This window comes from Phyllostomus discolor, chromosome 8 (assembly GCF_004126475.2).
Source record: "Phyllostomus discolor isolate MPI-MPIP mPhyDis1 chromosome 8, mPhyDis1.pri.v3, whole genome shotgun sequence".
Taxonomy (NCBI): Eukaryota; Metazoa; Chordata; class Mammalia; order Chiroptera; family Phyllostomidae; genus Phyllostomus; species Phyllostomus discolor.
Window position 1 is genome coordinate 39,796,484 of NC_040910.2, and position 24,469 is coordinate 39,820,952.

Genomic DNA, 24,469 nt, shown 5'->3' on the forward strand with positions numbered 1-24,469 from the left:
GCTGTGACCCAGCGGTGAGTCTTGCAGGTGCCCCCCAGCTGTGTAAGGGCCATGCCGCTGCCCGGGTCCCACCCCTGGGAGACAGAGCAGACCCGGAGCCTTGGGGGCCGGTGGTTGTAAACAGTTTTATTGATGGGGAGGGGGTTGGGGAGGCAAATTCCAGAGAGGGTCCAGGTCTCAGCTGGCCACTCAGCTGGCATGCAGGGTCAGCTGGAGGTCAAAGGGGAGGTCACAGGGGACAGGTGGCGTGGGACCCTCTGACCACCCTGGGGCCATATTTACAGGGGGGCCCACCTGCCTTTGCTGTTCCCCAGACCGTTGCACAGCTGCTGCCAGTATGACTTGTGGGCAGGCCCCCCTGGACCCCCTTGCCTGAAACTCTTTCACTGTCTCCCCTCAAATTCCTGCCCGGCACCTTGGAGGACCCCCAGCCTTCTGGAAGCCCCTGCGTTGGCTCAGCCAATGCCCAGGCCGCTGAGGCCGCTGCACTCACACACAGACACGCACCCCGCGTGAGTGCCCATCCCCACGCACACACCGGTAGCAGCCCTCGCAGGCATCCGCACGCACACCTCCCTCCCCTTCCCGGCCCCTCGCACACGAACACGGCATGCACACACACACACACACTCACACACGCCAGGAGCCTGGGTCGAGGAGGGACCCGGAGGGGGGGGCACTTGGGTCTGCAGCTGTGGCCCCCTCCTCATCCCACCACCTCCAAGCCCCTGGCCGCCACCCCGAGAACGGAGTTGTGCAACTGGGTAGAAAACTGCAAAAATAAAACGCAAATTGGAAACAAACCCAAACCCACGCACAGAAGATCAACCGCAAATCCGCAGCGCATCCTCCCGCCCCGCCCCCCAAACCGCCTAGTGTCCCGCGGCCCCGGGTCAGGGGGGGGCCGAGCCTTGTGCTTCCATGTGGCGGAGGCCCCCCGCGCCCCCTGTGCGCTGGGGTGGGGTCTTGAGCACCCACTCGGAGCTGGGCCTGATCTCTTGCTCCTGTTCCCGTGGCTGGCACAGCCGAGGCGTCGGGGGGCCCTGGCCTAGGGCACAGGGGGCGCAGTCCTGTCTGTCCCACCGTAGGAGAGGAGGTGGGCCAAGTCCGCGCTGGGCCGGGCGTGGCGGCCGCGGTGACGGTCACCCGGGCGGCCCTCGCCGCTGTTGAATGTGTGCGTGCGACGCAGGGCGGCAGCTGCTGGGGCCTGGGGGCCTGGCCTCCGCAGGCTGCCTGTGGGCGGGGGGCTCCAGGGCCGAGGGAGACTGTCGGAGGCTGCTGTGTTGGGGTCCAAGGGGCCTGTGGGTGCTGACACCACGCGCCGGCGGTCTGGGCTGGCATGGGGCGTTAGCGGGAAGTCACCGTGGGAGGCCCGACTGGGCATGGGGGGCTGCTCGGGGGCCCGGGCGGGGGCCAGCAGCAGCAGGGAGGAGGAGGCAGAGGCTGGAAGCAGGGGGTGGCTGTGCTCCCAGGCGCGGGGGCCCAGGGCGTGGGGGTGTGGGGTGGGCAGGCGCTTCTGGGGCAGTGGCGTCTGCTCGGGCGTGGGCAGCAGCCCTGAGTCCAGGTCATGGGGGCCCTGCAGCAGTGTGGTCTTGACCCACCCGTTCTGCATTAAGGGGGCCAGCAGGGCCTCCGGGGGTCCCCCAGCTCCACCGCCACCCCCGCCCCGGCCCCCAGGACCACCTGCCCGGCGCTCGCCCAGCCGGCTCACGCTCAGCACAGCCTCACTGCCCCCGTGGGCCAGGATGGCTTCCTTGTCCTTGCGGCGGGCCAGCTCGCGCCGCTCTCGGAGACCCACGTACCAGCCCACGCTGAAGCCCGACACCACAGCACCCACCACAAAAGCCGCCACTGACGATGTCACCAGGAGGTTCACTGATACCAGCCCGGCGCGCTCCTCCGAGAGGCTGGCCCGCAGCAGTCCTGGCCGAGAGGGCCGTGTGAGAGGGGCCGGCCAGGGGACCGTTCCATCCGCACCTCTGGCCACCTTGGGCTTGTCTGCCCACCTGTCCGTCGTCCTCTCAAAGTCTGTCTGCCTTGTGAGGTCTCTGTCCCTTCCAAGGCCTGCCTGTCTCTCAGAGTCTCTGCTTCTCTGGATCTGTCTGTCCTCCCCAAGTCTACTCAACTGACTGTCCTGTGGTGTCTCTGTCACTTTAAAGCCTGCCTGTCCATTTGTTTCTTGGCGTCTCCAGCATCTGTTGTCTCATGATCTGTCTGTCCCTTTCAACGCCTGTCCATACATCTGTCTGTCCCTTCAGTTTGTCCATTTATCTGCCTCTTGGCCTTTCTCTGTCTCTCACCTACCTCCCTACCTGGAAGTGGGACCCCCCCCGGCCCTTGCAAAGCGAGCCCCAACCCCATTTGGACATGGGCAGCCAAGGGCGTGAGAACCCCAGGGAGTCCCCCATTCTCCTCCCTTCCCCCCACTCACCTGTGCAGTCCCCTAAGCCTGAGGTGCTGGCCCCGGACACGTCCTGCTCAAAGGTGGCCCTAAGGGGGGTAGGACAGGTGCAGTGAGCAGACAGCCCTCCCCTAGAGCCCGAGCGAGGGGCAGGGAGCCCCCCTCATTCTCTCCTCCCCATACCTGGTGCCAGGGCTGAGGAAGATGCAGGAGCCGTCGGGGGCCCAGCCGCAGTAGGGGTCCTGGCTGCCGATGCAGTTCCTGGAGCAAACAAGGGGCGGGGAGGTGGGGGGGCCCCCGTCAGCCACAGCTTCTCACAGGGCACCTCCTCTTGCTTATGGGCGCGGGAGCCTCCGGCATCCTGGCCACAAATTCCCGTGGTGGGTGCTGTTCGTTCTCCGTTTTACAGGTAAGAAAACTGAGGCCCAGGGAAGTTCACTTTTGCCAGAGCAGCAGAGTGGGCTGGGCGCCCAGCAGGGGCCTGTGCTCGGGCATCACTGCTGTCAGGGTGGCAGCTGTGGGCGGGTTTCTCAGCGTGGAGGGCTCACACGGAGCTCAGGGGGCGCCAGAACTCTGCATCTGATCTTTTGGCCCCTATTAGAGCCACCTCCCTGGTCCCCAGCTTCTGCTCCTGCTGCTCCTAAAAATGTCTCACAGGTTCCACCCTTCCTCTGCCTGCCGCCCTCCAGGGCTCCCGCCTCCCTCAGGGAGAGAGCCCAAGCCCTCCCCATGGCACACACGGCCCTGCACAACCTGCCCCGCCCCACCCGCCCTCACCTCCTTCTCCACTGACTCCTCCAGCCACCACGTGGAGCGGCGTCTCACGATTCCCCTAAAGCCCCAGACACGGTCCTGTCCCAGGGCCTTTGCAGATGCTCTGCCTCCTGCCTCGCTCACCTGCCGAGTCAGGATGCTGCTGGGCCCTTACCTCGAGCTCAGCTCTTCCCCTCTTGCCTTGCTCCTCCCCCCTCGGTCCCCCATGCACCCCCACCGTGGGCCAGGGGGCACTCACTTCATGCACCCTGAGTACTGCTGGCAGCGGGCCACGGGCACTCGGACCACACAGCGTGGGAAGGCCGCCAGCAGGCCTCCCGAGGCCGCATCCAACTCCAGGCTCAGCAGCCGCTGCCCCGTCTCGCTGCCGCCTGACCGTCCGCACCTGGAGGTGAGCGGATTAGTAAGACTCAAGGGTTGTGTCCCACCTCCCTGCCCACTTGCCCGACTCCTGGCCTCTGCCAGTCCCCACCTGTCTGGCCGGTAGGTCTCGAACTCTTCAAGGAAGACACTGGGTCCAGAGGTGCCCAAGGCACTGGCATTGGGCCAGATGAGGAACTTGAGGATGGTGCCGGCCTCGGAGCCCAGGAAGACGACGGTCTGGTTGCCCCAGGGGCCGGCGCCCACGTCCACGGCCACTCGAGTGAGCTGGTGCCTGTGGCCAGGGCAGCAGGGGTCAGTCTGGCCCCACCCCCACCAGGCAGACACAGAGACACCACCCACAACCGACAATGAGGGCACAGGTGTGCTTACACGGGTCCCCATCACCCTCCTCCAAAACAGACCCCAAGCTGGGCTCCCACTTGGGCCTGCCTCTCTCACCCTGGACCTCTCGGTACCTCTGTCCCTCCCTGTCTCCTGCCCTCTGTGTCTCTGTCTGTCGCCCTCTCTCTGCCTCCTGCTCCAGCTCTGTTTCTGTCCCTCCGTGTCTCTCTCTGTGTGTCTCCGGTCCGTCCCAGAGCTGCATGCTCACCGTCTCCACCACCGCTGCTCTCCCTCCCGCCCTCGTGTCCTCAGTCAGCCCCGGCCCCCTCCCTGGGCCTCCACCTTCACCCTCTGCCCCCACAGGACCCCAGCCATGCCTGGGGACTGACCGCGTCAGGGTCCGCACGATCCAGGGTGCGTGGCCCAGGGAGGGCACCGCCTCATCCATTAGGGGGTGGGTCTTGACGAAGTTGAGGATCTCGTCGGGGAAGGCGCTGGAGGCGTTGTACTGCATGCCGGGAGCTGCACAGCACCCGGGCCTGCGGGGAGGACAGGGTGGTCAGGGCAGTTTGGGGGTCCCCATACAGGGGCTCTGATTCTCCAGGGAACCCACTGCCTACCCCCAGGGCCTCAGTTTCCCTCATCTGCGTAATGGGGACGGCTGAACTTGGCAACAGCTAAGCAACTGCCTGGGAGCCCCTGGACCACACTCGGGACAGCAGCCCACACGGGCACCTGTCTCAGGACGGAGGGGACTCTCACCGGGGCCGCGGCACCTGATCCTCTGGCACAGGTGTCCAGATGGACTCGGGGGACTTTTGCTCGCGGAAGCGGCCCTCAAACACGGCAGCCACCTGTGTCATGTCAAAGGCGCAGACGGCAGACCCCGGGATGCTGGGGAGGTCGGACGAAAGGGAGCAGTGAGCCTCGGGCGCCCGTGTGGAGGGTCCTTGTCCTCGGGAGCTGTCAGATGTTCAGTCCCTTGGGCCAGAGAGGCCACCCCCCTCCCCACCCAGTCGCTCTGCCTCCTGAACAGTGCTCAAACGGGGTCATGTATGCCCCACAACCACCGCGTCCTGGCCTTCCCTGCCACTGGCCTGAACGCTCAGTCTCCCAGACACCACTCTTGCTCCTCACAGCCCCTCCCTTCTTCAGCTCCGCACTCTCCCACGCTCCCTCGTGCTCCCAAGGTAGAACCCAGGCCGGCCCCGCACCGCAGCTCCCTGCCCTCTCACTGCCCACCTTCCCCTTTGCTCCCTCCGTGCTGGCCACACGGGCTCCTCCCTGTTGTTTAAACACACCAAGTTCACTGAAGCCTGGCACACGCCGTTCCTACGACTTGGCACACTGTCCACTTTTCCTCCCTCTCTCTCCTGCTGACGCCCAGTTCCAACGCCCCCTCCTCCAGGTAGCTCTCCCCGACCCCCTCCTTTCAAGGCAGTGGATGCTGATGTCCCCCCTCTGCCCAGCTGTGACCCGCAGGCCTTGGAGGGTCCGTGTGGGCTTGTTCTGGCATGGTCCGGGGCCCCGGGGAACAGGCAACGAATGAGTGCGGGGCCTCTCCACTCACGCCCACCCGGCGCCCTCTGTCTACCCCGGGGACACCCACCGACCTGTTGCTGGGGGTGGAGAAGATGGCGAGGACCAGGGGCCGGCCCCCCAGGCTGACTACGCCCGTGACGGCCTGCAGCACGTTGAAGTAGAAGTGGGAGTCCCCGGGCACGGAGCAGTTGAGCCGCGCCTTCAGGAAGGACGTCCACTGTTTCTCCAGCACGCGTGGGGAGCCCCCCACGTCGTTCTTGCACACCCGGGCCACGCGCGACACCACCACCTGGCACGACAGTGGGCAGACGGGCCTGAGCCCTGTGCCCCAAAGGCCACGCCGCCCACCACGCAGGCTGGGACGGAGGAGCCTGACCCCGGCTCACCGTGGGGTCCCGGCCAGCCCCTGTACCTTCCTGGCACCGACCGACTCCCCAGTGGAAATGTCGGGGTGACAATGAGGGACATGGCCATGTGAGAACCGTGATCGTAATCACACTTAAGGTCGTTCACTGTGAACCTGGCACTGGATTCTCGTCATCTCTTACTTTCCTCCCAAAGCTCTACAAAGGAGGGCCCACTGATATCCCCATTGTATAGACCGGGAAACTGAGGCACAGAGAAAGGAAAATGACTGGCCTAAGGCAGTCTGTGCACTGAACTGCCTGGCTGCTAGAATGGACCAGCAGGTAGAGGGAGGCAGGATGAGTGGATGGGTGATTGGTGGACGGATGCATGGGTAAGTGAACGCTTTGAAGAAGATGGAAGTAATGAAGAAGATAGCCAGTGGATAGATGTGCGCATGAATGGATGCCTCTCAGCTCCACGCCCCACTGCCTGGGCCCCTCTGGGAGGGGAGAGTAGGGTTTTACCTTCTCCAGGTAGTTGAACTCCATTGCGATCTCCCGGAAGAAGAAGTAGATGTGGCCGCCCCACTCCACCGCATGCACAAAGTAGGGCTCTATAGGAGAGGAGGGGTCAGAACGCAGCCCCCGACGTGAGAAAGGGCACTTCTGGAGCTGAGAACACATCAGCCCAAGTGGCTGCCTTTACGGTGAAGGGGGGATATCAGTTGTTACCCAGGCAAAAGAAAACAGACTCAAACTTTTGGGGTTTTGGGGGGAGGGGTGAGTGTCAGAATCTTAAAATCACTGTGTCTATCCTCCACAAACAGCAACATCTACTACTTTCGTTACCTTCCTCCCTCACGTGTTAAAGAGCTGAGCTCCTACTGCATACTTGTCTTGTAGTTCCATTTTGGGCTTCCAAGCCACCCATTCCCAGCAAGTCCTACTTTAGATCCAACTTCAGTCTTTCCTCTGGCTTTGTCTTTAAAGAGGCCAGTAGGTTCCAAAGATGAGACGGGAGTCCCCTCCCTGACTCCTCTGGGACTCTTATTATGGTGGGGTGGTGGTGGGGATCCAATGAATATCCATCTCACCTTTAAACCACTTGGAGTCGTGTTTCACTGTGCGCAGAGTGGGCCGGTCCCCGAGGCTGCGGTAGATGACGGCATCGATGGCTAGGAAGTCGGTAACGGTGGCTGTGAAGAGCATTCCTTCTGCATGGGGTGATGGGGGAAGCAGGTGAGAGACCGGCTGGACCGTGGAGGCCAGAGGCGGTGTCGATCAATACTTCACCTTCCAAGGCTCTCAGTCTACCACCTCCCTGAGACACAGTGAGCCCTGTCTCCAGGCTGAGCCCCAGCTGAGCCCCTGACCCCAGACTGAGACTCTGCCTGCTCCACAGCTGAACAGACAGTCTCCCAGCTGCTTCTGAATGACCCCAACTCCAAGGGTGGAAGATGCAGCGCCTCACTTGGGGCTGGGGTCCCACGAGATGGGCAGAGTTGGGCTGTGGGGGTGCACTCACCAGAGAAGAGGGCGACGTTGGCGTGTTTGGGGTCATATGGGCAGCGGGCCATGCCACTGATGTTGTCCCCAAGAGGCTGTAGTGTGTCTATCTGCAGGGGGACAGGGCCTGAGTGACAGCTCCTAGCCAAGCCTGGCAGCCCCCCCTCCCCCATACCTCCACTCCAAGGGGAATTCTCCCTCTACCTTGGATGCCATGTGACTGGACCAGTCACCCAACCTCTCTGGGGCTCAGTTTGTTGATGGGTAAATGGGTCTAACAGCCAGTTCTGGTTAATCCTATAACTGGGTCATAGGCAAAGTAACTAGGGCTTCCCTGACCCCATACAGGCCTCCTTTGGAAGCCTCTTGAGCAGGCAGGGCATATCCAGCAAGGCTTCCTGTAAGAGGGTATGTGGGATCGGGAAAGGGCACGGCCAGTGGAGGGCGGGCGATCGGAGGTACAGAGGTTGGACCTGGGGAGACCAGGCCTTGGAAGGGCGGAGACTCACGCTGTAGTTGGCACACACAGGGTTGAAGGCATTGGAACCGCACACGAAGAGGGTGGATTCGTCCCGAAGTAGCAGCACCTTTACAAAGTTTCGACATTCGCCCTGGAGTGGGGAGGGAAGAGAAATACGGAGGTGGGCGTGGTCCCACATGGGGGCGTGGCCATGGCTGTGGGCCATAATAGGGCGTGGCTAGAACAGAGAGGGAACCAGGACTGAGGTAAGGATTTACAGGGATGGGCAGGGATGTGGCTGTGTCTAAGTCTCACGTGGATGGCATGGGCACAGCTAAAAGAGAGCCGGATGGGGGCTTGGCCATGACTAAGGGAGGGGCCAGGACCGGGGTATTCCCTATCAGTGGCCATTGAAGGGGTGGAGTTATGGCAAGACTTGGTCTAGGGACCTGGTCGTGACTGAGAACCATTAGGGGTCCTGGCTAGGCTCTGGGCATAGCAATAACACCACCAGTGTCCAGGTCTGGGATGAAGGGGGAGGTAGATTTTGCCTTGGGTGGGCAGGCTGCATTGAGGCGTGGCTTGGGGCGTGGTCATAGCTGACTGGGGACGTGACCAGGGCCCACTCACCTCCTGCTTGCCCTTCATCCGACACACGTTGATGTCACTGGGGTTGGAGCGCCAGGTCAGCTTCTGGGGGCACAGGGAGCTGATGATGGGTACCCAGCAGCCCTAGGAACCCCCGCCAGGTAGGCCCTAATCCCCAGTGCAATGTCAGGCCCCTCTGGTGCAAGCCCTGAGCGCTGCCCCCTCCCCCCACCTCCCAACCTCCTGGGCCCCCTGCTCACCTTCTGGTACCGAAGCTCCGTGGAGGTAGGGGGCTCTAGCTCTACTCGGTACAAATTGTCCCTGAGGGAGGGGTGCAGTTAATGAGACTGAAGGGCCCCCCCAACCATGTCCCACTCTCCTGGTGGCAAACATGGTGTCCAGCATGTGACATGCAGGCATGACGTCTCTGCCACGAGCAACCCCAACACCCAACATGCCCTCACACTCACGCGTGTGGCCTACCGCATCTCCTCATGCCCTAAAGACTCACAAGCTCTAGCACATGCACATGCGCAACGAGCCCCCACAGGGTCACATACCCAGTGGCCTGGGGCCACGCCCAGCATGGTGAACTGTCCGACGTCTAACACCAGATGCCCCACGCAGCACCTCATTTGCCCCAGGCTCACCCCTTCCCCCCACGTCAGGGAAACCTGCCCTGGCCAAGGTCACTAACCGACGAGCACTAAGTACAGCAGTAACTTCTCTGTCTTCCTCCCCGCTCCAGCGTCTGACCGCCACAGGTACGCCCCACCCTCACCCCCTGCCCCTCCGCTGCCGGAACTAAGTTCTCACAAGGACCTCCATTCCCCAGACTCACCAGGCTTCCTTCCTACTTCTCCGACTCTCTCTGGCCTCTTCCCTTCCCCACCCACACCCTTCCTGGATGGCCTCGTCCACTCGAATACTGACTGCGCACCTTCACGACAATGCCTGCGGTCCTGTTACCAGCTTGGGCCTTCTCTGAGCTCCAGACTCCGGGTCCAGCCACCCCTTACCATCACCACGCAGAGGGCTCACAGGCATTTCACACTCAGTGTGGCCACTCTGAGCCTGACTGTCCGCTCAAATTGCTACCTCCCTTCCCCTGTCTTCCATCTCTGAACTTCCTCTCCAGCTCTGTCCTTCTGGAGGTGCACACCATAACTTGGAAGTCACCCGCAACTCCTTTCTTCTCCTCCCTCCCACATCCAACACATCAGCCAGCACCATCTCCTCTGCCTTTAATGTCTATTGGGAATTCACCTACTTCTCACCCCCTCCATGGCCACCCCTATTCCAGCTCCATCATCTCCCACCTGGACCAGCTCAGTCCCCTCCAACTTGCTCTCCCCGACCTGTGCTAACAGTCTGTTCTTCCCAAAGAAGCCACCAGAGGGCGACTGAGCACCTGAATTAGGTTTCCTCCGTTTACCTACAGCTCTCCACGGCTCCCACCTCCCTCCAGGTGAAAACCCAAGTCTTCCCCTCAAGCCAGGGGGCTCTGAACGACCTGCTTCTGTTCCCCCCACCCCCGTTCTCACCTCCCCCCTCACTCACTCTGCTCCAGCCACACGGGTCTCTTGCCGTTCCACTAACAGCCCAGGCACGATCCTGGCTTTTGCACATGCTGTGCCCTCTGCCTGGATGTCTCCCTCTCCACCAGATTTCCTCATGGCTGACTCCTCATTATGTAGGTTTTGAATCTGGAGGCACCCACTGAATTCTGACCAAACAGTTGTCTCCATCCACTAACACACCATAGTAAGCACCCAGCTCTAACCACACCCCGAGTTCAGCACCCTTAAAAGCGCCACCCCCAGTACACACATTCACACTCCAGCCAAACAACGGACCCCATCGTGAAAACTCCCCCAAAGGCTCAGCCTGGTCCCTGCAGCCTGAACACCCTGCCAAACGGACCCCATACCTGTCCCCGATGAACAGCGTCCTGTTGACCCGCAGGACCCGCTGGATGTGGAGGTCGTCGGCGCCCTCTGTGGTGGTTAGGCGCCCCGGCCCGCTGCCCACGAACACGGGATAGTGGTTCAGATCTGGGGGAGGGGGAGAGGGGAGTGAGATTCAGGGCCGCAGTGAGCCCGGCCTAGTGAGCTCCTGGGGGAGGGGAGACAGCAGGCTCAGTTGGGGAGCAAGACCCTCCCTTGGGATGCTCCTCCCCCAGGATCCCCACTCACAGTCCCTGGGGGCCACACTGAGCGGCGGCGGCTCCTCGGGGAAGAGTCCGTGGGCACCCCCCAGTAGCAGCAGCAGAAGCAATAGGGCCGGGAGGGGAGGGGGCACTCGCGGGGTCCGCATGGCGAGGTCGGGGTGACGGGGGTGACACCTGCGGGTGAGAGGGGGGGCAGTGAGTGGCGTGGCCTGCATCCGCCGCCAGATGGCGCTGACAAGCCGCAGCGGTCGGCACCTTCCATTCCCAGAAAAATTCTGTTGGGATAATAATTTAAGCTAACAACAATCATGACACTAACAACAACAATACCAGCGCTTGTTTAATTACCAGAGCAACTTTCTTACCACATATTAGTGAAATCTCAGGAAACTGTTTCTAACAAAAAATTAATAAGAATATTTAATACTTTTAATATTAAATAATTTTACTAATAACGATAATAGATACAACATTTCAAAAGATATTAACAAATTAACCTCAAAAGATAGAGTTAAAACATAACTACCTTAAAGTGGAAGGCTCAAAAAAATTCAAAGGCTCTTGTTATTTTATCAACCACAACCTGGGAATTGCAGTGCTTTAGAATCAGAGGATATTCCCGCTGGCGAGGGACCTCAGAGACCCCGGTGAGTCTGACTCCTGGAGTCCAGCCTCTCTGTCCCCTGCTCCGGTACCCCTGCGACAGGTGCCTCGCTACCTCTCCAGGGGCCTGTTTCTCACTCCTGCTTAAGGGAATTTAAAGAACCTTCAAGGTGTGTAGAGCAGAGACAGCCCCCCCACCAAGTGATAATCTGTTGGTGGGAGTGTTTGTGGGACTCACCCTCTGGAACCTAGCCCTCCATGCTCCTTCCAGAAAGGGGTGCAGTGCAGAGGTCCTGAATAAGAAACCCACATCCTTGTCCTTCTGAGACGTCCCGGCAAGCTCCATGCCTCACGTCCCCCATGGCAGCAGCAAGGACATCCCCAGCCCTGCCCTGGCCTCGTAGGAAATTCCGAGGCCCTGGAGGTGGAGGCGATGACGATCTTTGGCCCTGGAGTGACTGCCTCCTGGTCTTCGGGGCCAAAACAGGAAGGCCTTGCATGAAGCACCAGGACTTCCTCTCCATGACCCTGAACTTCCAGGATTTGTGACTCAGAGGATGCCTGGATCCCACGTGTTCACGGACTTGGCGTTCCTTCCTTACGAGTTTCCTTCCCCGGTTCCTCCCTTGACCTGTACCTCCCTCCCCACGATCCAAGGTCCAGACCCCAGAGGCTCACTGCCTAGCATTCAGCCCCGCCCCCCCAGCCCGGCCCCCCCCCCCCCCCCCCCCCCGCCTGCCCCATCCTGCTCCCTACGACACCAGCCCAGGTAACCCTGACCTCTCGGGTGCTCTGTCTGCTCCGTGCCATTTTTAAAAGACATTCTTTACATTGTGGTGACATATGTATAACCTGAAATTTACCATCTTAACTATTTTAAGTGTACTGTTCAGTGGCATTATGTACATTCACATTGTTGTGCAGCCATTGCCACCATCCATCTCCAGAACTTTCTCACTTTCCCAAACTGACACTCTGTTTCCATTAAACACTGACTCCTACCCCCTCCCCCAGCCCCCGGGCACCCACCACCTACTTCCTGTCTCTGTGGATCGACTCCTCCAGGGACCTCATATAGGGACTCACACAGTGTTTGCCCTTCTGTGTCTGGCTTCTCTCACTGAGCATAGTGTCCTCAGGGTTCCTCCCTGTAGCAGCAGGGGTCAGAACTCCCTTCCTTGTTAAGGTTGAATAATATTCCAGTGTGTGGATGGACCACATTGTGGTACACGGAAGTAAAACTGCTAGATCATAATCTAATTCTATGTTGTTTTTTTTAGATTTTCTTTTTATTTATTTTTAGAGAGAGGGGAAAGGAGGGAGAAAGAGAGGAGTGAAACATCACCTCTCGTACCACTCACAGCTGGGCACCTGGCCCGCGACCAGGCATGTGCCCGGACAGAGAATCGAACCGGTGACCTTTCAGTTTGCGATACACGCCCACCCCATGGAGCCACACCAGTCAGCCAGTCAGGGCTGGTTTTTTTTTTTTTTTAGGAATCGCCACACAGTTTTCCGCAGTCGCTGCCACGTTTCACATTCCCACCGGCAATGCCGGTGTTCCGGCTTCTCCACATTCTTGCCAACGCTTCTTATTGTCCGTTTTGTTTTGGGGTTTTTGGGGTTTTTTTTTTTGATAGTTTCTATCCCGATGAGTGTGAAGTGATGCTGTGTCTTTTCACATTAGTTATTTTGACAATATTACACAACTGAACCCCACATGATCCCCAGAGTGTGGGCCACTCCAGGGCCAACCCACCTGGGGTGACCAGAGGCCCCAGCACCTCCCCCAGCTCCCCTACCACCATCTGCTTCTCTCCATGAAACTCGAGGCGCCTCTGCTAGCAGCCGCCCGGCGCCTGCCTGCCTGGAAGCCACCCCACCACCTGCCCCAGCACCTGGCCACCGGGAGCTGCCACCAGGCAGGGAAGTGTGTGGCTAGCCTGCGCACCCCGTGGCGTGCAGGGCACTCATGCGCCCACATGTCTGTGTGCCCGTGGAGGGGCAAGCTTCCTGCCTGCAGCCCTGGGACATGCCCATAGGGGAGTGGGACAGTCATCAATTGATAAAGTGGTAGCTCCCACCTAGAAGGGCTCACGCTGTGGCTGGGCCCTTAACCATCACTCTGAGTAGTGGCAGCCGATCCCACTGTCTGGATGAGGAAGCTGAGGCAGAGAAGGAAGTCCCTCAAGGCTGCCTGACTTCATCTCCTCCCCCTGTCAGGTGTGCCCTGGACCAACTGCCCAGGTCTTCCACTGCCTTCGTTACTCTAAGGTTATCACAGGTTTGCATTTCCTTCTGGAATGTCCCTCCCACTTTTGTGGCCAGGCTGTCCAGGTTACTTATGGAACCCAAGGCTTCAGCATAAATTTTAGTATCAGCTGGTAAGTCCGAAAATGAACAACAGATAAAACACAAACCCCGTCAGGGTTTTCACAGGCAGGTGCTGAACAGATACATCAAATCGAGCTGCTGACTTACAGCAGATGTTCCCTGACCCAGCTAGTGCTTCCTGGGTCCTGCCTGCTTCTGCTGGGGGCTCAGGCTGCACCGGGGAGTCACTCTCCAGCTCCCCCCAGCCTCATTCTCTCACACTCGCATCCATTGCCAGAAAGTCCTGTGTGCTCTGTCTTCAGATTTATCTGGAATTCTCGCCCCTTCCCAATCTGCCCCCTGGTCAGTACCCGTCACCTCCCACGTGGACCAGTCCAGAACCCTCCACCCTGGTCCCCTGGCTCCTGCCCTTGCTCCCCACAGCCTGTTTTCCTTGCAGCAGCCACCAGAGGGCCCATGTGGGCACCTACATCAGGGCCATGTCGCTAGTCTGCCCACAGCCCTCCCAGACTCCCACCTCCCTTGGGGTAAAGGCCCAAGTCCCTCCGTGTCCCACATGGCCCTGCGTGACCTGCCTTCACCTGCTCTCCCTGCCCTCCTGCCCTCCCTCTCTCCTCCTTGCTCACTCGGTTCCAGTCACATGGGCCTCCCTGCCGTTCCTCCATCAGGCCATGCACAGTGCTGCTGCCGCAGGACTTTGGCACGAGCTGGTCCCCCACACCCGAAGCCTCTTCTTTCAGATACCCACGAAGTTCCCTCTTTATTTCAGTTCTGTGCTGAAATGCTGCCTCCTCAGAGGGTCCCCCCACCCCCATCACCCTGGACTCCAGGAGCCTCTCCTTCCCCATGTCCCCCCCAACCTGGCGTCACACTCTCAAAGGGTCCTTTAGACCTTTTGCTTCTGCAAGTGTGGCCCTCGGGCCAGCAGCCTCAGTCCCACTGGGGAGCTACAGGAATGCAGAGTCCTGTGCCCCACTCCAGAGCCCCCGGACCAGAGCCTGCATTCTAGCGATGCAGGTGCCTGAACGAGCAGTAACTCACAGAATCGGCTTCTGCACTGATTCCCCCGATGAAATAAGTGCCCATGTAACAACGCATCAGGTACTGTCTGTGCCCCCCAGAATTCGAGCCCTGTGAAAGCAGCTTGGGGGTGTCCCCATAGTGTCTGGCCCGCCACTGGGGTTCTGTGCTGGCTTGTTACATGTGGATGACATAAGTGTCAGCACCAGGAGTCGACCCCAGATGAGACCTCTTGCCTGGTTCGACTTTGCTTATCACCTTCAGAACATGCACGGATGTCCACAGGCAGGCGGGTTTCTGCCATGCAGGCCCATGGGCCCCGATGTCCACTGCACATGATGGCATCCGTATGTTCTCATATATCCACGGCCACAACCACAGGACACCCAGGTGCCCTAGCAGGGGTGGGCAGCCTGCATGTGTGTGTGCCCATGCCTGTATGCCCTCGCATCTGAGCGTACACACAGCCACACCCAGGAAGCTTCTGCCTGCACCCCTCATGGATGGCTTTCTGGCCGTCAGTTTCCAAAGACTCCAGTTAACTGTAGACCACTCTGTCTATCCCCACTCCTGCCTTGCCCAGCCCAGCCCAATCTCTCTGGTAGGCTGGGGAAACCAAGGCCCAGAATGAGGGCTGAACAGAAAACAGTGCTAGCCAAAGAGCTCTAGGTTAGCAGCCCAGTCCCTGAGATGCATGGTGTAGGTTCAAATCCCAGCTTTGCCTCTTATCAGCCACAAGACCTCTGACCGTCTTTTCCCCTCTCTGGGCCTCAGTTTCCCCATCTATAAACAGTGGTTGACTACAGTCCATCCCTAAAATGTTTCTATGCAGATAAAAGACATACTGTAGCCCAGCAACACCCACCAGAAACCACACACATGTGTGGTTTTAAATTTCCCAGTGGCCACGTTGGAAAGGTAAGTCACAGCCACATGTGGCCAGTGACCACTGTTTTAGACAGCCCCTCTCTGGGTGAAGGGCTGAGCCCCCCACTGAAGCACAGTAACGGGAACCACTGAAGAAGAGCAAGAAAGTCCCAGCAGGCGGAGGGAGGAGTCCTGGGATTCTCCTCCTTTGCTAGACAAGGGGCTTTCCCCTTCTGTAAAATAAGGCGCTAGAATGGGGCCTGGTCCACGTGTTCACTCTATGTGAAATGACCTTGCTGGGTGACCTTGGGCCAGCCGCTAGCACTCTCGGGGCCTCCGTCATGACAGGAACTCAGTGACTCCAGGCCAGGCGCAGAGGCCATGTCTCCATCTGCCATGGCACCCATCTTCAGTTCCATAGAAGGAGCTCCTGTCAGCCCAGCCGCCCTAAGATTCCAGCTCCGGGGCCCGGCGTCCCCGAGGAGATCAGGTAACCTGGCCTGGCAGCCAGGCCCCGACACCATCCAGGTCTGGTTACCGGCTCTGCTTACAGCTGCCTCCTCCAGCTGCCTCCGTCAGCCCCATCTCAGCCCAGCCGGGCTCTGGAGCTGTCTAGGAACTTGGCTGAGCAGCCAGAGGGTGCCCCTGGGGCCCTGAGCATGGGGAGCTGTGGGGAGACCCCCTTGCACCCCAATGTCCTCTCAACGCCAGACAACTCCTCTCTCCCTGGCCTGGAGGCAGCCAGTGCACCCCCCTCCGTCCTCCACCCTCCTCCCTGTTTCCCTGTCATGACAACTGTCACCATGTGGTTATCACGAGGGGTAAATGAGGTGTGCATAGTAGGTGCTCAATAAACCACACTGACTGCTGTGCAGCCTTGGGCTACATCCTCCCCCTCTCTGCACTTGCTTTCTCCTCTGCGAATCAGGGCTGAAAATGTCAGCTCCACAATGGCAGAGGGTCTGGCACATAGTAGGTGCTTAGCACACACGGGCTAAATGAATATCTGAGGGACAGTCCCTGGGATATGTTTGTTTCAAGGGTATGTTTAGTCTGGACCACCTGAGCACTGACATGGCTGGGGGCTGAGCCGCGACCAGGACTGTGCGTCAAGAGCTTGGCACTCAACTAATCACTCAGTTAATGCTGAGCGACTCTGAAGACAATGGTACTCAGAGTACCTGAGCCACACTCATCCCACAGCAGCCCAGCAGAGCAGAGACTTAAGCTGAGATCTGTGAAGCCCCCACTACACGTGCACCGGCGTGCACCACGCTGGGCCAAACCCTTCACTCATATGAACTCCTTTCCTGCCCATACCAACCAGATGAAGCAGAGAGCAGCACCATCACCAGTTTTACAGATGGGAAAACTGAGGCTCAGAGAGGTTAAGTCACTTAGCCAAAGTCACACAGCACAGAAGGACAGCCAGCATGTGGACCCCGGTACATGGGTATATGCCCTCCTGATGACATTTATGGAGTGGCCACAATGTGCCATCTGGCTATGAGGCCACACAGTCTGAATGGACATTTTGAGGAGAAACAAGTGGACACCCAGAAGGAGGCTGTCCTGGTCCGAGGCCACTAGGGGAATCAGAGAGGAGACCAGGTAACGGAGAAAAGGCCTCGCATGGGGGACGAGGCAGGTCCCTGGAGCTCCCGGCCCCCTCCTGGAGATGGGGAGGGGGTGCTCCTGAGTAATTAATTTTAATCACTGTTTGGAAATTGGGCCACCAGGAGGCAAATGGGAAGCAGCAACTTGTAATTAGGAATGGGAAATACGGGACTGCTTTCTCCATGATGCCCAGCCCATTCCAAGGAAATTAAAGTGTCGTTTATACCCAGCAAGTCACTAGGGGGCCTGGAAACAGAGGAATCCAGGCTGGGGCTGGGGGGCTGGCCACCCACAGAGTCCTGGGAAGGCCTGGGGGCAGCCAGGCCGTGTGCTCTCTGCCCCAATTGGGGACATAGAGTCAGGTCCTGGGGGTCTGGTTTTGGGAGACAGGGAGAAGTGAGGTTTGGCCCTCGGGGTTCCACTTTAGGGAGGACAAGGCGATCCCGTCCCTACCCTTGGCGTCCTCCATCTGAGAGCAGATGGGGACCCCAGCCCTTCACTGGGGTTCCTAGGAGCCTTCCTTTACCCCAGAGCGCCACCTAGAATCCCCCCACTCACTGTCGCCCTCACAGGCCCTGCGCAGGGGGACTGGAAGACGCAGGGGTCCCCAAATGGGGCGGGGCCAGAAAGGCAGGTCTGCAGGGCACACCACTGAGAGATGCAGCGCGGGAGGAAGGCAGGGCTGTGCCAAGTGCTACTGGGAACGGAAGACCTAGCCAATGAACTTGAAGAAGACAAAGGCGGGAAATAGGTCCCAAGGGAAGGCTCTGGGGTCAGAGTAGACCACAGTCGTAGTGAGTCACGGCTCAAGAATGGCCCGATCAGTGGCAGAGTGGCATGGGTTCTGGGGGACAGGTCATGAGAAACTGATGGAGAAACACAGTGAGGGCCCCGGGTTTTACTGGGTGACCTCGAGGAGTTTGCCTCCCAATCTGTGCCTCATTTCCCCCCACAGAGCCTGGGGATTAGACCTTTAAGGGGAAATAACACTTATGGAGCATCTATTGTGTTCCAAGCCCTGTGTTATGGGGCTTTACAGAAAGTGCTGGTGGGACAGGCGAGGGGGTTCTTCTCACCATTTTACAGGTGGGGAAATCGAGGCCTGGGGTGGGAGAGTGAGGGGCCCGATGTGGCACAGCTAGGACATGGCCACGCTGGAGTTTAAACCCAGGTCGTCTGGTCCGGACCCCACACTCTTAACCACAGCACCACCTGCTCCCCAAGAAAGGGGCTCTCAGTCCCTCCCCACATCCACGCAACAGCAAGTCCAAAATCTCCCGCACCCACCTGCTCTTCTCCCCTACCCTTCTCCGCCCACAGCCCTCAGGGCTCCCAGCTCTCGCAGGGTAAAAGTCCCCTCACCCCCTCCTCACCCTCCTCTCTTCCCTCTCTCCCCCTCCCTCACTCTGCTCTAGCCATACGGGCCTCCTCCTTACTCCTCCAACATGCCAGGCACTGTCCTGCCCCAGGGCCTTTGAACAGCTGGTGCCCTCTTGCTGGAATGCTCTTCCTCCAGATCTTTGAATGACTGGCTCCTTCTTATTTTCCAGGTCTCAGCTCAAATGCCACCTCCTCAGAGACACCCTTGCTATTCCATCACTCAACCCGTCTCGGCTGTATCATCCCGTGTTGTGGTCCTTAGGACATTCACTGTACTTGATTCACTTTCTCTGTCTAGTTCCTGTCCGCATCCGTGTCCCCACCTGGCTTCGAGCACGATGAGGGCAGGGCCTAGTCACCCTCGGTCATGGCTGGGTCCCAAGCCCCTGGCCATAGTAGGTGCTCATTAAATGTTTGTCAGCTTATCAAACGAGAGCGAGACCCACAGCCCCCAGTGGGATCTGGGTCACCGGCCACAGTTCCTGCTTTTTGAAGTAACTCCTTTTTTCTGGAGTAAGGAAAACAATAGGACTGTGCCTGGCATTTGGCCTGCATCCTCTTGTTTAAATGTTGAAGCCTAAGAGAGAAATAACAGCATCTATGTTTCACCAGCAGGGAAACTGAGGCTCAGAGAAGGGGCGGCATTTGAGTGAGTGAGGGGATTAAAAGATGGACTCGAAGTTACGTAGTAAGTCTGACCTGACTGCTGCAGCAGTCTCTACTGGCAGTCATTCCAAGTGGCTATTGCAACTGTCTGGGGGCTCTTACTCCACAGAAGGAAGAAGGATCTTCTGAAACTATCAGAAAACACTTGGTGTCTCCCTGGTGAACTCCTACACATTCATCAAAGTCCTACTTACAGTGTCCCTCCAAAGTGCATCTTCTCGGATCCCCTGGGCAGAGCCTGCTTTCTCCAGTCCCCTTTGCTCACTGTGCTCAGGCCCTGACCCCTTGTAGCCGCGGGCCAGTGCCTGCCTCTGTTTCTCTTCCTCCCTGAGAGCCAAACAGAGCTAAAGCCGCCCTCTCTGGGATCCCAGTGTCATCCAGCATGGGATGCAGTATCTGGGGGCCACCGGGGGCATTTACTGAGTGACTGGTCTCCCAGCTGCCTTGGATGAGAGCTTCCCTGAGAACCCACAAACCTTACTGGGCTCCTGCATTTGGGAAGTTCTCTCCTAGATCTGCCCTTGGAATGCTGGCTCAGCCTGGGCCAAGGTGCATCCTGGGAAATGTAGTCCTCGCTAGATGGCCTCCCTCCCAGGAGGCGCTGGGGTGGCCTCCCTTGGGACCCTGGAGTCCCAAGACAGTGAAGGGTCATTGATGGTGGCTGGTGGGGGTCCCGTATCTCTGCCCAAAGGAATAGATGAGGGTCCTGGCCTCCCAAGTCACCTCCTTAGTGTTCCAGTGCTTGCCACTTTATCTGGACATCCCCGAAGGACAAGTGATGAATGGCCATGAAAATAAAAGACAGTTTTGTGGCTCGGGTCCAGACCTCTTAGGCCACATACAGAACCCTGGCTCTGGCAAGCCAGGCTTGCACCCCATTCATGATGGTGGAGGTCTGTCCCTTGAGCTCCCTGACCCTGCAGCCAGATCCTAGATACTTCAGCAGGACGTGGGGCAGGTGGCTGGAGCCTGTGGTGTCGGGGCTGCTGTGGTCCTCAGTTTCTCTATTTCTGCTAATTGAGGCTCTGCCCACAATCAACTCCAATCACCTCGAGGTCTTAGAGGAATCAGTCTGAGAATCTGCAGCTCTTTAAATGGCTTAGGATTTCATAATCATGGTATCTTAAACATTCCGGCTCAGAAAACCCACAGGACCTGGGAATGTGAAAGAAAGCTGGAGGGTCACCTGGGCCTGACCAATGTGGGAGTTCTTTTCCCAGGACTGTGGAAAGATGGCTGCCGCCCCTCTCGCCTGTCTCCCGGGACAGGTGGCTCACCGCCCCTCCAAACTGCTGACTTGGTTCCCAGGAGCTTGTCTCCTGGTAGCTACTCTTCCTCACTGTTGCTCAAGGTCTGAAATGTTGCCCATTCACTGTCCTGCTCTAAAACCTCGCATGGCTCCCTGCTCCCCTTAGGATAAAGCCCGCTCCTCAGCTGGCATTCACAGTCCAGCCACCTCTCGGGCCTTGCTGTTCATCGTCTCCCACCCTTAAAGCAGTCCAGCCACTCAGACTCCCACAGTTCAGCACACAGTGGCTACTCTCACTTCTCCTGCCACCTGGAGTCCCTGCCTCTCTTTTCCCGGCAACGTCCTTTTCCTCCTTCAAGCCCAGGGCTAGCACTCCCTCCTCCAGGCAGTCTTTCCTGCTTCTACCTGTCGTGAACCTGGCTGAGTCCTCTCTGGGCCCCCATCACCACCTGGCAAAAGGCCAGGCACGCAGGACAGGGCCACACCCCAGGTTCAGCTAGGGACACCCTCCATCCCAGGAGACGGGCAGCAACCGGCATGTCCTTCAGCCCCTGGGGACCCAGCTCCCCTGTCCTTCTGGCTGACGTCAGGGTCACCTTTCCAAGGACAGTTTGATTTCTATCTTCCAGGTCCAGTCCCAGGTAACCCCAGCAACTCCTTGTCACAAGCCCTGGGCAGTCACTGCAGATGCCAAACCCTCCTACAGTACAGATCGCCAGCACTTTCTCTGCCCAGTGGATGGAGACAAAAACTGAAGCCCAGACGGGGAGCAACACCTCCTGGGTGACTCAGTGCCTCTGGGGGCTTAGAGACACCTTCTCACCTCAAAGCAGGGAAGGCAAAGGGGGCCTGAGGGTCCCGGGGGAGCTCAGCTCGGGCAGAAGGCAGGTGGGAAGTGGAGGGAGTGAGGAGAGGTTACAAATCTCAGACGTTACAATGTGACCTCACTCTGCCTCATCTACCCCTGGCTCAGCCCGTAAACGTAAAGAGTGCCTCCTGCGGTACCAAAGCCGAGAGAGGGCCAGGTACCTGTCTAAGGCCACACCGCTCAGTCCCAGCCTTTCCCTCTGAGTTGGACTTTTTTTTTTTTTTTTTTGAGAGGAGTCGGGGCATTGGAAGCTCCAGTCTGATTACTGCATAACTCAGGGTAGACAGAGGAGTGGGTTCCAGGGTAACGTTTGCGAGAACGTCTGGGTTTCATGGGGGGACACCTTTCCCCGGACCCCATCTAGCAGCCCCAGGAGCACAGAGGCTTGGCTTCCCCCTTTACCCACTCTCTCACCTCCCCGGGCCTCAGTTTCCCAATCTGCTCTTGGGAATGAACCGGTACAGGGTGGCCACACTATAGTTTAATGAGGCTCTGGCAGGTTGCAACCTACCCAATATCCAAGGGGTCTCCATTGGGGCCCACCAACTGACCCCCAGCCACAGTCCTGTAGAGCTTGGGACCTCCTCTCCCGTGAGTCCTGACCCTACCGTGACCCCATCCATCTCCCCACATCCTGTGTTTCCTCAACAGTTTCAGCAACTGCCCAGATTCATCTGAAATTTTTACCCTTAAAAGAAACTGCCTACTAGGATATGGGAAAAGGGACGGGGGCGGGGAACTCACAGGGGCGCGGGGATATCCTGGGGCACTGAACTTTGATTCTGGACCCCTTGAGAAGCTGAGGGAACCCAGAGACATATGAAGAAATGCCATTTTGCAAATGGTGAGGGGGTCCCTTCTGTAGCCCCAGCCAATGGTTCCCTCCTTCCTCCCCAAATCCAGACCCTCCAAACCCCACATCCAGTTCTCTTCAGTTCTGAGGGTCAAAGATACCAGCATCAGGGAGGGGATGCCAGAGGTCCCGGCCAGAGAGGGCCTGCCGGGGTGTGAGGTGTGGGAAGGGCCCCAGTCCCGGGGCTCTTGGAACCACTTCCAGCTCCGTGTCTGCACATCCCGGGCAGGGCCAGGGGTCCTTTATGGCACCCTCTCTGGGAGGTGCCCCCAACTGGAGGGCGCCCAGAGGCACAGAGCAGGACAGAGGGACACGTGACACCTGCCCTGGGGACCAATCAGTGCCTGCAGAAGAGGGCCACACTCGGTGCTCCCCACCCTGCCTGGCACCCTTTGAGAGAGATGCTTTCTTTGTCCCTTTGTCAGCTCTTGGGGGGGCCCCCATACCCCTCCGGGTCCCCACTGCAGCGAGTGGTATCTGGACTGGCTCTCTCCCACCACCTCGGCCCCTCCCTTGTGGCTGGGGCCCTGGACTCCATCTGGGCCAGACAGGAGGCTGGAGAGGGCTCAGGGGCGTCCAAGGTGCGGTGGCTGACCGTGGAGTGGGGTGGAGCGGCCTCACCGCGCTGGGACCACCACCCCAGTCCCGGGTGGCCCTTGACTTAGCCTCCGTGGCCCCGCCCCCCGGCACCAGCCCCCATCCCTGGCCAGCAGACCCCCTGCCTGCCCTGAACCCCCCACTTGGGCCCAAATCCAGCTCCCCAGCGGCGCAGCCCTGGGCCCCCATTATTGTCTCTTATGGTCCCCCATCCCGGACAAAATCTCCACCCGCTGCAGTGCCGACAGAACCCCCATTATACGTCCACATACAGGCCCCCAGTCAACATCCAGCTCCCCCCAGCTGCGGTGCCATTGGACACCCCCATTACCGAGCCTCATTCAAGCACCCCAGGCCCCAATCCAGCCTCTTCAAGGCGTTGCTACTGGACCCCATTATAACCCTCCATACAGCGACCCCCACCTCTAAAATCTAGCCCCCTCCCCAGTTTCGTTGCTGAAAGATCCTCCCGTTATGGTGCTCCACAAACACCCTCCAGGCTCCACATTCATTCCCCTTCCAGTGGTGGGGTCTTCAGCGCCCCCCGCCCCCCACTAATAGCGCCTGACCCTGCCGCCCCAGCCAACAATTCAGACCCCCAGCTGAGCGCCGATAGACACCCCCAGGGCAGCGTCTCCCCAACCCCCTCTCGCAGACGCCCCGGGGCGCTTACCTCCGAGCCGCGGCCGCCGCGAGTGCGCGGGAGGGAGCGCGAGGGCGGGAGGGCGCAGGCGGGGTGGGGGGGGTACAGGGGGGGTGCGCGCACCTGTCCTGGCCGGGCCGGCTCAGCCGGGCATCCCGGGTGGGGAGGGGGGCTGGGGGGCGCGCGCTCCCCCGCCCCCGGGCCGCGGCGCTGCGCTGGGGGAGGGGGCTCAGCCCCGGTTCCCCGCGCGCTGGCGTCGACTCCTTGGGGGGCGCTGTGCGGCGGCCGGACCGGGGGCGCGCCGCGGCCCCATTTCCTCCACCCGCCGCGGCGGCCGCTGCGACTCGCGGCTAGCCACCTCCGCCCCCCCACCTCGGTCACCCCGCCCCCCCCGCCGCCAACTGCCCCCCCCACCAACCCGGCCGGAGCCGCGCAAAAAGCGGCCCGGAGTAACGGCTGCGCGGAATGGAGGGCGGAGCCGGGTGGGCGGCCCGCGGCACTGGGGGCTGGGGCGAGGGTGGGAGAAGACCCAAGAGAAGACTCCCTGCTTTTGTCCAGGTGGGGCGCCTCCTTGAGCAGCTCCCCAACCCCCGACTTCCTGCTCCAGTCCATCCTGGCCAGACTCACATCCCCAGGATCCATCATCCCCAATCACATCCGTGGATGATGGGGCAGTGTTAGGAACCCCTGTGGTCTACACGACCCCCTTCATAGGAGGTCATTTGTTCAACCCACAAACCTTAAATTTAACTAACATTCAGCATACATGTGAAGAAACTGAGGTGTCTCATCCAAAGTCACCCTGTAAGAAGGTGGGGATTTGAACCTGAGCCAGCTGGCTGCAGAGATCATAGTACACAGGCTGTCCTCTGTCCCAGTGTCCTGTGAGGCCTGGCACAGAAAGGGGGTTCTAGGGGGCTGCAGCTCCCCCTGGGCCCATGGGGGGCACACCTTGCCCCCACCTTGGGGACTAAGGACAAACTGGTCTTCTGATTCCAGAGACCTTCCTGTCACCTCCCTGACCCTCTGTGATCTGAGGACAACCAGAGCCCCTCTCAGGGCCTCAAGATTCCCCTCTGCCCAAAGCACCTCTCACGTGGGTGTGACGATGTGTGTCTGTCTCACTGGTCCCTCCAACATCTCCATAATATAGTGGGTACTCAATAAGCGGCTTATTATTATGTATTTATCTCCGACATGTCTTGTACACCTACTGCTGTTGGGCCACTTCCGAGGCCTTGATGCTTACTTAAGTCACCTCCTTCACTCCTCAGGGCAG

The 24,469-nt window shown here is 59.4% G+C and overlaps 1 protein-coding gene across 4 annotated transcripts; it reads right to left on the reverse strand.

Annotated features, from left to right (window-relative positions):
• Positions 1–106: 106 nt before the first annotated feature.
• Positions 107–23,550, reverse strand: SEMA6B (semaphorin 6B). Of its 4 annotated transcripts, none has more exons than XM_036032219.1 (17): positions 23,314–23,550; positions 10,519–10,667; positions 10,254–10,377; positions 8,584–8,644; positions 8,366–8,428; positions 7,785–7,886; positions 7,295–7,385; positions 6,864–6,983; positions 6,295–6,383; positions 5,494–5,711; positions 4,643–4,774; positions 4,270–4,419; positions 3,648–3,830; positions 3,414–3,560; positions 2,585–2,662; positions 2,432–2,490; positions 107–1,923 (listed from the first exon to the last, which is right to left on the reverse strand). In XM_036032219.1, exons 2-17 carry the CDS (start codon positions 10,637–10,639, stop codon positions 1,049–1,051), a joined length of 2,613 nt encoding a protein of 870 aa, XP_035888112.1. In that variant the 5' UTR covers positions 10,640–10,667; positions 23,314–23,550; the 3' UTR covers positions 107–1,048. The 4 variants fall into 4 exon arrangements, with proteins under 4 accessions (XP_035888112.1, XP_028375827.1, XP_035888111.1 ...); XM_028520026.2 differs by having other exon boundaries at positions 23,221–23,550; XM_036032218.1 differs by lacking the exon at positions 23,314–23,550 and adding an exon at positions 11,335–11,726.
• Between the last annotated feature and the right edge of the window lie 919 nt (positions 23,551–24,469).